At 42.1% G+C, this 13,266-nt stretch overlaps 1 protein-coding gene across 2 annotated transcripts in view; it reads left to right on the forward strand.

The window, feature by feature from the left end:
* The window catches only part of trrap (transformation/transcription domain-associated protein), an 87,347-nt gene extending 74,340 nt beyond the window's left edge, over window positions 1-13,007 (forward strand). For both annotated transcript variants that reach the window (XM_055004647.1, XM_055004648.1), the window contains 6 exons: window positions 3,566-3,791; window positions 4,104-4,321; window positions 4,987-5,171; window positions 6,204-6,407; window positions 9,260-9,454; window positions 11,719-13,007. In XM_055004647.1, coding sequence (XP_054860622.1) covers window positions 3,566-3,791; window positions 4,104-4,321; window positions 4,987-5,171; window positions 6,204-6,407; window positions 9,260-9,454; window positions 11,719-12,003 — 1,313 coding nt within the window. In that variant the 3' untranslated portion in view covers window positions 12,004-13,007. The remainder of the gene's footprint in view (window positions 1-3,565; window positions 3,792-4,103; window positions 4,322-4,986; window positions 5,172-6,203; window positions 6,408-9,259; window positions 9,455-11,718) is intronic.
* The last annotated feature ends 259 nt before the right edge of the window (window positions 13,008-13,266 follow it).

Below are 13,266 nucleotides of genomic sequence, written 5' to 3' on the forward strand. Positions count from 1 at the left end.
CTGTTTTTTGGAAGCCACGTGTCTGTTTTCCTACATTACATAAGGGAGTTGAACCACAGTTCACTGGACCCGGTTTCAACAAGGAGCGTCTGCAGCTCCCTCCAGCCTTCAGTGTTCAAATAAACCTTTTTGCTGACTCCCTTTCACTTCTGCAGACAGACTACATGTTAGTTGAATTATATTCACAGTAAATGGTCTTGTCTTTCTGCTTTTTTTTTCTCTACATTTTCAACTCCTCTTATTTGTGTCCTCACCTCTCTGCTCTTTAGTCTCTCATGTGCTATTCCCCTTTTACTAGCCCTGAGAGTGGCCAGTAGGGCTAATGTATTTGGCAATGAGGTAGAGGAGGATAAGGAGAGCAAGCGAATAAAAAGTTTTGGAAAAACTGTCATCTTACTCAAAGAGAAAGAATTGGTAATAACTGTAAGACAGAAATGATTAGCATAAAAAATTACAGAGGAGCAGATGAGATGGAAGGGAAGAAATGAGCAAATGGAAAAGCAATAAGAACGAAAGCCTGAGAGGAAACAAGAAGACAGGTGTGATGGCATTAGTGGTGAAAAAACTTGGGAACTGCACATAGACTGAGTGAATGAACAACACAAACAAGAGCGAGCGAGACTCGAAGTGAGCGCTTTGCTGATGAATCTTACCAGATGTTGCAGTGCCAGCTGTGCTCACGCAGCCAGGCGTCACCAGGGCTTCTGCCTCGCAGGGTGCCTGCCGACCATCGCTACACAGCTGTCCCCACGGCGACGCAGGAGCAGGGTCGACAGAGACCGAAACCACACAAGCCTTCCAGAGCGGAACAAACAGGGTTTACAGAGCTGCAGAGCAGCCAAGCTCCCATTCCCCGCACCACGTTAGTGGCTCACTCGCTTTCACAGGGTTTGTGGGCCGGAAAATACGGGTTTATGTGTGCACATATAACATTTGGCAGCAGGGAGGCATTCAAATCCAATTACGGAGAATGCTATTTGCATGAGTTACTGTTTTAGCAGTGGATCTGTTCCACACACTTTTGTCAGAAGAGCTTTTCATGAAAAAATGGACACGTTTCCTGGCTTTTTAATTTTGTGCCTATTGAATAGTCATTTGTCATGCTAAAATTACATGTAACATAGTGAAATGTAACTGTATAATTCTGTACAACAATTTGGCTTAGCATCTATGTACCTTCAGATTAGCCTTTAGTCAGAAGCTTTAAATGTGAACTTTTATTGCCAGAAGCCCCACTGCCTCCATTATAGTGACCTCTGAAACACAACTTCAGCTCACCACTCAGACATAATAAAGTTGAATAGACTCCACCACACCACACACAAACATAGAATCCCACACTGAGACGGGACCAGGGCAGTGCACATGGAAACTATAGTTCTATATACAGAGGTGGCCCACCTCCTGAGTCTGGATCTGTAATTTGGTGCAGCAGTGCAGATCCTCTGCTGTGGTCTGCCAGGTAGGGCACAATGCCCTGGTTTCTACACACAGGTCAGAGAGCAACCTGGCTACTTTCCACACTGCACTCTTTCTCTCAGCATCCTTTTCCTCCCAAGCAAGGGTCAAACATAAGTTCAGGGGAACTGAAAATAATTCTCTTTTGGTCTCGCTGGCTGTATTGCACTAATTACAAAACACCCCAGCAGTTTTTCTCAGCAACAATCTGCAGGTTCAGTGTTGGCACATATTTGAGGATCAAGGTACAAAGCAACAAAAAATGAATGTTAAAACACTGAATTTGAAGTACAGTCTAAATTTTAAGTTACACTCATTAGCCCAAAGGTTTGATAGGTGCTACATCATTTGTTTACGCATTAAGTGTGTTGTGTGTTCTTTCTCTGAATTAGAAAAACAAAAAGTTCTAAAAGTATTGTTGCTTCCTTCTACACCGAAGCACTTAAATTTCACTATAATTAAACCTCAAAACAAGATGAAATATTGGTTGCTGATTTTTTTCTCTGTGAGGTCTTTGTTGCCTATGTTTGACAACTATTTTCAATGCTTAGGGATTTTTATGAGGTGCGGTAACAAAATCCCGGAGTCACATGTGCAGCTGTTTGCAAATTTAAACAGGTAAAATGTTTATATCTGATAAAGATAGAATGATATTACGGTTTTGCTTCATGGAAGAGTGGAGCATGTTTCGCTTTTTCTATTTGTAAGCATTATACACTTTTATAGTGCTGAATTGTTGTCAGGCTGCAATTTCTCAGGACTGTTTCAATTTTACCTCTGCTATCGAGGCAGGTGAATTGCAGGCGGACGGATAGCGAAATAGGGCCACTCCGAAAAGAACATTGGCTGTTTTAAAGGGCTTATTTAAAGTATTAGGAGGTCTCACTCTGGGAGAGATTGAACAGTTTTGAAATGGCAAGGCCTTGCAGTTTCGTGGATTCATTATAACAGGCGGCACAACAGGGTGTACTGAAATAGGAGAGGTAGGTGTGTGTATGTGTGCATTCATGTTACAGAAATGTCCTGGGGGCTTTACTCTAAAATGGAAAACCTGCTTGGCTCACTTCCCCTCCTTCCGTTGTTATTGCTGCAGCTCATCACAATATGTTATGTGCAATATGAGTTGTGACTTGAAACAGGAATTTAATACTTTAAGACTCTCATTTTTATAGCTCTAATTTAATCAGCTCCCAGCCTCCGCTAGGGAGTTTTAAGTCGATAGAGCAAACACTTCTCCTTGTGTTGCCAGCCTGCCGTGAATAACTTACCCGTGAAGTTCCCTTAAGCAAGGCACTACACCGCACTGCTGGAGCGGAGTGGCCAGCAGTGCTGCACAATATTTATAATGGACATTTCCCAGATGTAAATTTGTATAACCACTGCCATCCCGTAGGCCATAACTGAGAAAAACTAGGTGTTTTTAGTTTACGTAATTAGATGAATAACAGTAAATACTCAGATCTCTCTATAACAGTACATAGTTTCAGGCTTTGCTATACTCACACTGAAATATCATTTGACAAATAAACTTTCTAATTTTATTTTCATTGACTATTTGATTTGCTTAGTTATATTTGACTGTGCTTTGGATGTGGATGCTGCTCACATTTGTTTTATCCCCTTACAAATTTTTTAGGTAGCAAAGTTTCCTAGAGAGGAATTTGTACATGTATTAGTAAGGTTAAAGGTCACACACAAACACATCTGGGAACTGCCCACTTCAGTCTTTCAGTTTTGTTCTGTTGATGGCTGAGAGCAGGTCCACTGGAACAGCTGGAGGATTAGTCTCCTACTGAAGGACATTTTGAGGATAGTTGATTAGGGAGGAAGGAACAAATGTGTAACACACTGACTCCCCCATTCAGACTTTCTCTGCCAGTCTGAACATTTTATCTGATCGCATATAAAGCCTGCATCTTGTTTTGTTCTGTTGTTTTGTCACACAGATCTCAGGCTTTGACACCAAGTCAATAAATCCACAAGATCCTTGTTGTTTTTAAAAACAGAGAGGATGGCAGACACTCTACAGAGTTGGAGAAATAAGCAAATGAAAAGTTCAGTGGTATGAGATTCTTGCTGCAACAATGTCTTCTCTTTTCCACAACAGACTTTGACTTCAGTGTACCAGGCTCCATGAAGCTTCACAATCTGATCTCCAAGCTGAAGAAGTGGATCAAGATCCTAGAGGCCAAGACCAAACAGCTGCCCAAGTTCTTCCTCATTGAGGAGAAGTGTCGCTTCCTCAGCAACTTCTCTGCACAAACAGCTGAAGTGGAGATCCCCGGCGAATTCCTAATGCCCAAACCTACGCACTATTACATCAAGATTGCAAGGTAAAGGCCTGCTCTAAATAAGGACTGCTGGGTTAGTTTGCACAGCGTGATATTTAAGCTAGCCATGGTAGAAATAATTTTAAAGGGCTAAAGAATGTAAGAGAGTTTCCTGCATATATCACATATAATTTAAATATTTATGTTTTCCTGCCTATATAAGACTGCCCCCCCCCCCACGGATTTTACCCCAACCCTAAAACATAATTGATGACTTTAGTTTTCAATTAAATGTCTTTCTTGTATAATAGCATGGAATCATGCTCACTCCTCACAAATTGTTTGTTGCTTATGTTTCTCTGCCCTGCTTCCCAGGTTTATGCCCAGAGTGGAAATTGTTCAGAAACACAATACAGCGGCGCGTCGTCTCTACATACGTGGCCACAACGGTAAGATCTACCCCTACCTGGTGATGAACGATGCCTGCTTGACTGAGTCGCGTCGAGAGGAGAGAGTCCTGCAGCTCCTCCGTCTCCTCAACCCCTGCCTGGAGAAGAGGAAGGAGACCACCAAGAGGCACCTTTTCTTCACTGGTACGAACATGTTGGGGGCCTGTGTGTATGACTTTCAAAAATAGATCGGCAACTGGGATGAAATATTACCAGATTTGTGTTCGGAGAAAGAAAAGACAAAAATAGCATAAACCCCCCTTTTTCACACAAGTCTGTCCATGACAAATCTGACTTGACCCAAACTGTGATAACACTGAAACTGTTTCCTTTTGCTTTCAAGCACCATTTCCTCTCTTTTCATCCCCTTCTGGTTAGTCTCCAGCCAGATGTTTTCTTACTTATAGACTTTATGGTATATTTAAAGATAAAATGGCTGGTATTGATTTGATTTGGGGTGCCAGTGTATGTAAATGTTTAGAATGTTTTCACTGTGCAACCGATGCAGAGCAATTTACCCTTGTTGACCCTGCTTGGTGTTGATCAATGGCACGCCTTCACCGCAGCCCTTTTCCAGCACTGGAATATTTTCGTTGTACGTTTATATCTGTGGTTTACGCTGCGGTAAAACAGAGTTTGTTTGCTAGCAAGGGCTGCCAAGTGTTTACAGTTTCTGTATCACTGATGTGGTTGTTTAGTCACCACTCTCTCCTCTTCTTTTCTCTCTTGGGCTTCTTTCTATTTTATTTCCTTCCCTTTTCTCTTTCCCGTCTTCTTCCTCTCTCTCCCTCCTCGCTCCATCTCTCCAGTGCCCCGAGTGGTGGCAGTGTCGCCTCAGATGCGACTAGTAGAGGACAACCCTTCGTCTCTGTCACTGGTGGAAATCTATAAACAGCGCTGTGCCAAGAAGGGCATCGAGCATGACAACCCTATCTCCAGATATTACGATCGTCTGGCCACAGTGCAGGCTAGAGGCACACAGGCCAGTCACCAGGTATGGAGACTGTCATAAAACACATCTGCATTCTGCATATATCTTAAGTAGATGGCATATAGTATAAATGTGCACCCTGGTGCAACTCTTCTGCAATAATATGTGTCCAAAGTGACTGATTTGTAATATAGCATTAGACTTGTACAATACTGAAATCTGTAGTAGCTTAAAAATACAGGTTTGTTTGGAACTTTGTCTTTTTCGACAGTCCAATTAATTTGAAATGATCCATTTAGTGTAAGACAAAGGAGTATTTCTCAATCCATAAAGAAACCTTCAAGCCTTAATTTGGAAAATTCCAAACTGCCAAATTTACAAATGCTGTTTTCACTCAAGAGGGATGAATTGCTCTCAGAAGTGAAGTGAAAAGTGAAAACTGATTTTGCAAGCTATTACATCAGCTAATTTCCAAAAGAATAGATGTTCAGTAAAAACATCAGCATGAATCCCTCCTGCACGTTATTGGCTGAATACACTGCTAACAGTGTTGTCTCTTGGTTTGCTCCAAGGTCGTACACTGCATAGTTATGGTGGCTGCTTCTAGAAACTGATTAGCACTTAAACTGAAATCACAAAGAAGAAATAGGTCAGCCAGTCCAGTTGCTTGATTTTCATGTTTTTGTACTCGCCTTGCATTTCTTTCTATGAAGACTATGCCTCATCTGTGATGGATTTCCCTGTTTAAGAATGTTAGATACACAACAGTTTAAGACTAATAGAGAGCCTTTGCACTGTGATTCTGAAACACTGGAGCCTTGAATTTAGCTCAGTTTTATCCACAATATAATGTCCTGCACCCCCGTGGAAACAGCACAACAATGGCTAGAAGGAGAGAGAACTCAAAAATATCTTTTGTGTCGAAAAAAAATGTTATAAGAATACAGATGATTAATTTTACAAAAAATGAATAACATGATCGCCTGCATGTGTTACCAGTCAGAGGGTTAAAACAGGAAGGCTAATGTGTTGACTCAAGTACGACCTGAATGAGGACCACCACCTAACCTCTGTTCCCTCGTCCTTTGCTACCAGGTCCTGAGGGACATCCTGAAAGAAGTGCAGGGCAACATGGTTCCTCGCAGCATGCTAAAGGAGTGGGCTCTCCATACGTTCCCCAACGCAACGGACTACTGGACCTTCAGGAAGATGTTCACCATTCAGCTGGCCCTCATTGGTCTGGCTGAGTTCATGCTCCATCTCAACAGGCTCAACCCTGAGATGCTGCAGATAGCACAGGTAACACACACACACACAGATAAATGTTGGACTTCCTGTTAAGGGCAAGTGGGATCCATTTGACGGGGGCTAATTCAACTGATATACACACTCATAGATGCATTATGAGATCACTAGTACCTCTCCATATCAGCCTCTATGAATTACCATTCTCCCCCTTGACATTCACGCTAGTTCTATCAGTCAGCCAGCCGCTGTCAATGCAAAGGGTGTTTTGACAGAGCGTTATATTCAGTCCCTCTGCTCAGCTATCAAAGACGTTTCAATTTGAAGAGGCCGTGTTTGTGTGTACGTGTGTCTGCCTCTCAGTTCACACACAGACAGCTTTCTCAAAGTCATTATTAAAGATGACTGTGTCAGTTGGCCACCCCTCCCCTCTGATCCTAATCGGCCTTTGCTGACAGGCGTTCCTCCGGGCAGCTAAGCGCTGGTATTAAGCCCCCTCTCTGCCTGTTCCACTCCACAGATCCCATTAGACACAGGAGGATTACGGTGCGGAGAGTGTACGCACATACAAACACACACACAAACAGAGAGAGTGCAAGGACAGGACATCACAGCCACAACATTGTGCCTCACCCTGCCTAAATACAGACCTTATGTTCCTTTAACTTGGCCCTTATAGAGCTCAGTGATGCTGTGAGACATCACTAGAGAAGGCACTGCTTTGTGGTGTTCAGGAGGCTTTAATTCATTTGTAGTTTTAACTGCACAACGACAAGTGCAAAGCATTAGTTCTAGGGAACACAGACTGTGGGGCGTCTCCACTGCTGGTCCATACAAACTGGAGGTACTGGTGTTAAGTAGATTGACTTTTGGTCAGTCTCATCACGTGCTTCATTGCTTTGAAACAGTGCTGCCAGTCACAACGACACGTGACGTCAGCAGCTCAATGAATGCGAAGAAGTTTCTCGAGTAAATTATATTATTGTCTGGATGGTGCAGAGAGGCACAACGTGAACAAAGAGCTACAAATCTGCAGCCAGTGGGGTTTTTTTGAACGTGTACAGCGATGATAGAAATAAATGTTGATGAACTTGTTTTTATCCAACATCTCCCACCTACACAGCAGAATACTGAACTGTATCACACCAGTCTTGTGTGCGTAGCAATGAATGGAGTAATTTTTTATCAGCCTAGTGTCATTTACATGTGATTTAACCCTCTGAAGCCCCAACCGGCTGACAGATTGGAATGGCATGTTGTCTTTACAAAATTGGAGAAATTGCACCATTTGTCAGAGCCAGAAATTGCAAAAACAACAAGGATGATCAGATTTTGAACTTTCTATTGATCCTTGAACCATTCATTTAGGAAGTACCACAGTTTTGAGTTCTCTCTGCTTCTAGTCATGGTTGTGCTGTTTCTGTAAAGGTTCAGGACTTTATATTGCAGTGAAAAGTGAACCCGTAGTAGGTCAAAATTGGAGATGAGCAAATACAAGCAGAACCCGCTAGAGGTCCAGAGGGTTAATAAAGGTAAATGTAGTGGATGGTACTGTGTAATGACGCTGTGCTCTGGCACCGCACTTCTCAAATCAGAGGCTGCAATTTTTTGTGTGCTGCATCCCACAGATGGAAAGGAGGACAAGCTTTTCAACCGGTATAAAGTAACTAGCCTCAGTTGTCAAACATTTAAGTAAATTTATTGATCAATTCTTTACCAGCTGCTTCTGCTTCGTGCACAATAAATGTTTTCCACCAAATTCCCAACAATTTGCATCATTTAAAATACTACTAAATTATTACCTACCTGTTTGTGCATCTTCTCCCCTGTACTGTGCAGGCAGCACCCAAATACCACACATCTCTAAAGCAAACTTCAAAGTCAGGAAATTGCCAAACATTCAAAGCGATGCTTGCGCTTATCGTCTCACCGCCAAGAAAACAGGACACATAGAATTAATTCTTTCAGCACCTGTCTTCATAAGGCATCACATCATCTCTTCATTCCCCGTTTAATTTCCTTGTATCTCTCAGTCACTTATATCTTTGACATTTGTGTGAAAATTACCCACTGTCAGTTCTCGCAGTCAAGTTCACAGCCCCGAGTCGCTCGGTGTGACACACTAATGTTGGCGTCATCCCATTCACACCAGCCTCCAGATGAAGCCGTCGCTGGCCACTAGTCTGGTGATTTAGCATTCTGAGTGCTGCCTCCACAGCTAACTGTCTGCAAGCTTATCTGAGCCTCCTGGGGGTTGCTGGTGTCTCAGCCCACTGCCTTTAGGCTCTCTGCTGGGGCCTGGAGGAGCAAATGACGGTAGGTGAGAGAGAGGGGGGAGTTTAGGAGAAGAGGGAGGGAAGAGGCGAGACAGGGGAGGAGAGCAGGCACGAGCTGGAATGAGATGCTCCACTATAAAGCTGTCAGTGCCACTCACTTTTTCCTATAAGGGAGCTTATCTTCCCTGGAATGGCTGCTCGTGTTGCGGCCCTCTCGCACATAAATGCAGGCTTAAAAGATGAAAACTTGGCTGTATATATTTAAGTCAGCAGGGAGCAACAGAGGAGAGGGGAGAAGGTAGTGGGAGTGAATTGAGGATTATAGATGCTGTGCTGCAGATAGTTTGACATGTTATTGTGTCTGGGAGACTAAGATCAATAATGGCAGCCATTTTGCTGGTGTGAGCTTGTTTTGTAACTCCCCTAGCCTCACTGAAGTAGAGCTGTTTTCTGGTACTGATTATGCGGTCAAAGGACTGTGGAGAAAACTGTAGAAATTGGCTATTTATAGATCATTTTTCTTTTTTATCAACAGTACTTCTAAACAATGCTTTGTTTAAATATTCTCATTTTTTGCATGTAAAGACACACCTCACATTTGCCTTAAATTTCACGCTCTTGTGTTTTTAGGACACTGGAAAGCTGAACGTGTCTTACTTCCGCTTTGACATCAACGATGCCACCGGTGATCTGGATGCTAATCGTCCCGTTCCGTTCCGCCTTACTCCGAACATCTCCGAGTTCCTGACCACCATCGGCGTCTCCGGGCCGCTCACTGCCTCCATGATCGCCGTGGCACGATGCTTCGCACAGCCAAACTTTAAGGTAAAGAGGATGTCTGCTATTTAAAGTTGCTCTGATTATCCAGTGTTTTCAAATTAACTACCACTCAGAATCAGAATAGAATTTAAAAATTGAGTGAATAAAGGGTTTGAATATGTGGTCATATGCTTAGCTGTTAAAATATTTCACTTTTGATGCCTAGTACAGGGTTGTTTTTAACTTTATTAGGCATGTACACGCAGTATATGCAAATATCTGTAAAAAGACCACAATAGATCACACTCCACAAGAGAATATCACCCAACAGCAACTCATTGTGTTCGTGTTACAGTCTCTAAAGTTGTTAAAACATTCAGTAAAATGTCTTAAAATGTTGAATTTTACATTTAAATGTCAAGTGTTCTTGCTCAACTCGACCCAAATGACTCCTTGACATGAGTGTAGAATTTTAGGAGTGGGCCACGTAAGATAGGAGGTTCAGTCAGCTGGCAGCGTCACCGAGGATACACTTCACTCCGTCAGTCACAAGGGCGCAGTGGCTTGCCAGCAAATTTAAGCTGCTGTTGAGTTCCCCGGATAGTGTTTTGCACCTAAACTTGAACCCAGAGGAAGGTCACTGAGGCCCAACTAAAAACAATGCAATGATAAAAGGAGCACTCAGAGAGTTGCATAATATATGCACAGCGGGACAGTAATGATAGGCCTCTGGCGTCTATGTATAGGTCTGGCTCATACTTAGAATGTGAGTGATGTGGAGGACGCAGCAGTGCTTAAGATGCAGATAAACACAACACTCAACGACGTGAACTAGTTATGCCAAATGCCAGAGTCCAGGGCCTCTTGAGGTTAAAGAAAAAGGACGTAACTTGAAAACACAAGAATCACATAACAGTCATCCACTCAAATATAGTGAAGCCTTAAACCATATAAACAATCTGGTGCTGCCTGAAACCATATAAACACGTTAGGTAAGGCTAAAGAACAGCGTGTGCCTACTTAGGTGACAATTGCCAGAGTTGCGGCCCCGTCTTGGTTTAGATGGTTATGTATTTCAGTTCTGTGTCACCATAATGAGCTGCTAACAACACGGAGAGATTTCCCTGAGGATGATTGACGCGCCCTAAATTGGAGTTAACAGCTTTGTTTTATGTGTGTGTTTGAGACAGGCAAAGACTTTATATAAACTGAGGTTTTATCACGTTTCATTCCCATGACGGACAAATGAACACATGGATTAAGAAAGCGCTCTCAGGAGACCATCCTATTCAATATATATTTACAGCAAGTTTGACACATAATTAGGAACTTATGGTAGACTTTATAGTCATAGTTATACCACAGTAAAGAAGAAAATGTTTATACACTACCTGAGTTTCGCATAATTTGTTGTGATGCAAGAAAGAGAAAGAGGTCAGGGAAGTCTTTTTCAACAGTATGAACGCTGAATTAGAAAACTCAAAGCCTACTAACATAGTTTTTTCTGGGGATTTTACATACATTTTGTATCATTCCTGACTAAATGGAATTTACCATGCAAGTAGAAATGGACCTGCACTTGCATAACACCTTTTAACCTTTAACTAGGATTTTAAAAGCACTTTACATGTTTGTTATAGTGCTTAGCTGCCATCGTGAGCAACTTAGGGTTCAATGTCTCACCCAAGGGAACTTGGAGTGGTTTGCGATCGAACCGCCCACCATTCGATTAGTTACAACCTGCTTTATCACCTGAGCCTCGGCCGCCCAGTGATCTGAATCCAAGTCTGTGTTCAAAGATGCTCTTTGATCCACCGGTGGATGGAGGAAGATCCATCTCACTGATGGATCAAAGAGCATCACAAGATGTGGTTGAAAGCTCTGAAAAAAGCCAGTAAATGGACATTGAATTTCCAGGCTCAAGTATGGCTTTATGCACTCAAAATGGAAAATATTGTGAAAATACTAAATTAATTAAACAAATTAAAGTTAAATTAAGTCAGGGAAATATTTGACATTAGGATGTTGATGTATGAGACAAAAAATCCAATTTTTTTGTGATGAGAAATAATGTTTATTTTGATTTTGACCTTTTGCCCGGAGTCAAAACAAAGACAGAAAGTTTATTTCATGCTCACTGAGCTACACTGGTAAATACGGGCATTTGCTCACTAAAAACTGACCACATGTTTGTCTGAGAAATGTCATGTTTAATCCCACAACTGAAAAAATGTCATTTTACGCAAGAGGGGTTTCCTCCAACATTTTATTGTACGTTTTTACACCATTCAGTCCTTATATGTGCATCAGCATGTCCTGTTTTCTGATAGGTGGATGGCATCTTGAAAGCAGTCCTTCGCGATGAGATTATTGCATGGCACAAGAAGACCCAGGAGGACACGTCCATTCCTCTGTCCCCAGCCGGCCAGCCAGAGAACATGGACTCCCAGCAGCTGGTCTCTCTGGTCCAGAAGGCCGTCACTGCCATCATGACTCGACTCCACAACCTGGCTCAGTTCGAGGGAGGGGAGAGTAAGGTGAACACCCTGGTGGCTGCAGCAAACAGCCTGGACAATCTGTGTCGCATGGACCCTGCCTGGCACCCCTGGCTCTAAGACACCAGAGGACAGAGAGACGACACAGTGGAGGTCATGAGATCCAGAGCAAATATGTGTTGTTGTTTTTTTAACTTTCATCTGACAAACACAGACAAGGGTTGTTACATGTATGTCGCTCTTCACTGTAACTGAAGCCTGATGGACACGTTTGACTAAACAAAGGCTCTGATTGTCACACTGTTAGTCTGAACAGAGCTTGCCAGTATACTTAATATTCACATCTGGACAGATTCTTTTTTTTATGAAAACTCAATTTCTCCTTCAACTTCTATTTATTTTTATAACAGAATGACAGGGACCATGTGTGTGATGCCAGTCGCCCTGTCTTTAATATAAAATAATTTGTGTAGGTATCACAATGAGCCAATCATTCAAGCTTTTGGGAGTTTTTCCATTTAAGAAATGGGAAATTCCTCTGTTGGTTGCTTTAGCTGTGTCTGTCGTCTTTCATGTGCATCAGGAGCTTACAATTTTTTCACTTTTTTCCCTCCGAATGTGTCTTTTCAAATTTGTATTTTTACTTCAACAGAAAAATCTGTAGCTTCTTGGCTATCAGAGCCCAATGAAGAATGTTGTTGTCCTGTGAATAACAGATAATATTTGCTTTTTGTTTTATCTTCTGCTTGAACTGTGTTAAGATATCTGAGTATTCCTATTCAAAAAGCCATTTTGCTTTGCATTTGTTTGGTCTTTCTATCAAACTTGTCAAACTCACGCTGTAATAAGCTACGACAGCTGCAATGCACATGTCATTCCTAAGCTGGCTGCATATTCCTCCCCTTTTTGTAAAGGTATTGCATCTTTTCCAACAGAAGTATTGCCTCTTGCCTTGTAAATAAGCATTTTGTTGTAATAAAATGCTCCTTTTTTTAAATGCCAAAGCTGCGTTTGCAGCATTTCTTGTAATCTCCTGTGGTCTTTCTTTACACTGTAAAGAAATCAGTGAATCTCAAAAATGAGATTCAACTGTGTTCACAATTACCATAAAGCAAAACTCATAATTAGTTTTCTTCCTGCATTGTGTTTTTTTTTTAGCAGTTGTTAAACAGCAGTAATAGCCAGTAATCCCCATCTGCGACTCACATCTACTGCATCACTGTCACAGCCATAATCACCCTGAAGGACGCACTCTTGGATATTATTGCGGTAATAACTCACGCTGTGAAATGACTCCAGACGAACCATTCTCTGCCGTTAAAAAGTCTATTGCCGTCATCCTTGTGGTTCACAGTTAGTAGACGTTTATGGAGAGGCATTTCG

This window comes from Amphiprion ocellaris, chromosome 18 (genome assembly GCF_022539595.1).
Source record: "Amphiprion ocellaris isolate individual 3 ecotype Okinawa chromosome 18, ASM2253959v1, whole genome shotgun sequence".
Taxonomy (NCBI): Eukaryota; Metazoa; Chordata; class Actinopteri; family Pomacentridae; genus Amphiprion; species Amphiprion ocellaris.